Source organism: Opisthorchis viverrini (assembly GCF_000715545.1).
Source record: "Opisthorchis viverrini unplaced genomic scaffold opera_v5_12, whole genome shotgun sequence".
NCBI lineage: Eukaryota > Metazoa > Platyhelminthes > Trematoda > Opisthorchiida > Opisthorchiidae > Opisthorchis > Opisthorchis viverrini.
The window spans coordinates 1,801,781-1,803,025 of record NW_008751668.1 but is presented as its reverse complement, the minus strand read 5'-3'; the positions used below and the strand labels follow the sequence as shown (position 1 = coordinate 1,803,025).

At 45.1% G+C, this 1,245-nt stretch overlaps 1 protein-coding gene across 1 annotated transcript in view; it reads right to left on the bottom strand.

Annotated features, from left to right (window-relative positions):
• Positions 1 to 897: 897 nt before the first annotated feature.
• T265_01142 (hypothetical protein) overlaps positions 898 to 1,245 on the bottom strand; it is a gene marked incomplete at both ends in the record, with an annotated part of 14,489 nt that continues 14,141 nt past the window's right edge. Inside the window, one exon of the mRNA XM_009165103.1 lies at positions 898 to 993. Coding sequence (XP_009163367.1) covers positions 898 to 993 — 96 coding nt within the window. The remainder of the gene's footprint in view (positions 994 to 1,245) is intronic.

Genomic DNA, 1,245 nt, shown 5'->3' with positions numbered 1-1,245 from the left:
GTGCATGAGTGGATTCAGTGGGAACATTCAACTAAAATGCCACTCAAAGTGCCCTCCAGAATTTTGAGTCAGCCATTTTCGGCCAAGCACGTTGATACCATCGCCGCTGCGCATCAGTGTGGGAAAGAGGTTACTGCCACCAGAGAAGCTAGTGATTTAATAGTCTTATGCCGGTTCCGAGTTTTGGAATTCAAAGGAGCTCCCGATTGTAACTTGTGTGCTTCTTGTTTTGGTGGTTCCGAGAGCTGCTGCCTGTTTTCACGGGTTCTGCATCTTAGGATTTCGGTTCAGGCGAGCTATGCGTCCTTGAAGGACACACCCTTTCCCCTTAGGTTCGAAAGTTTTGATAGACGCCGCTAGTGACTCTTGCACTGTTATCTTTGGGCGCATTGATTTGCCGTTGTTCAAGGGTTTGGAATGAACGTACGCATGTTTGGATTCCTGAGGTCATGGGTGCAACCTGGTCGGCAAGGTGCATCTCCGAGTTTTCTCGGGTTACCTGTGCGTTAAACAGCACCACGAAAGAGTACTCTGTTTGACGGCATTCCAAAAAGCTTCACTTTCTCAGAGGACAGCATTTCAAATCCAGCGGGCGCCCGCTCATTTGGTCTAAGTTTATGTGGCTTGTTTGACCGCGGTCGATTTAATATCGTGTTTTTGTTAACTCTCAGCTCCCAGCGGCTAGACGCAAAATGCATTTTTCTTTGTTAACTCCAGCTCCCAGCGGCTAGACGCAAAATGCATTTTTCTGTAAAACCCCTGCGGGTGAAATAAAAACCTTAACGTCACAATGTTGGACTTCTTTGCATATGTGCGTGAAATAAAAACCGCCCCCATTTACTGTCATTTTTTGCAATTTGTTTTAATCGATCTATTTTGAAAATTATTGGCGCACATTCAGCTCTGAACTTCTTCTGCTATGGCTTCAGAAGTGGATTTCGTTGAGAATTTCGTGGGTTTATCGTTTTCATCTTTCACGGCATTTGAGAAGGCCTTAAATGAATACATGAAGGATAACTTTGTGATATTTGTGCTTTCATCCAGTAATCGAAGCACCAACACTATTTTGCATTACGAATGGGTGTACTACAAATGCGGCAGGCGCTTTCCAAGACCAACGAAAAGCCGTGGAATCCGAAGAAGCTAGTAAGCCGAGAGTATTTTATAATAAAAAATGTACGCGAAGCACCAGCTGTCCAGTGCGGTTTTGTCTACGGTGGCAAAGGAACCAACTGGCAGTGACCT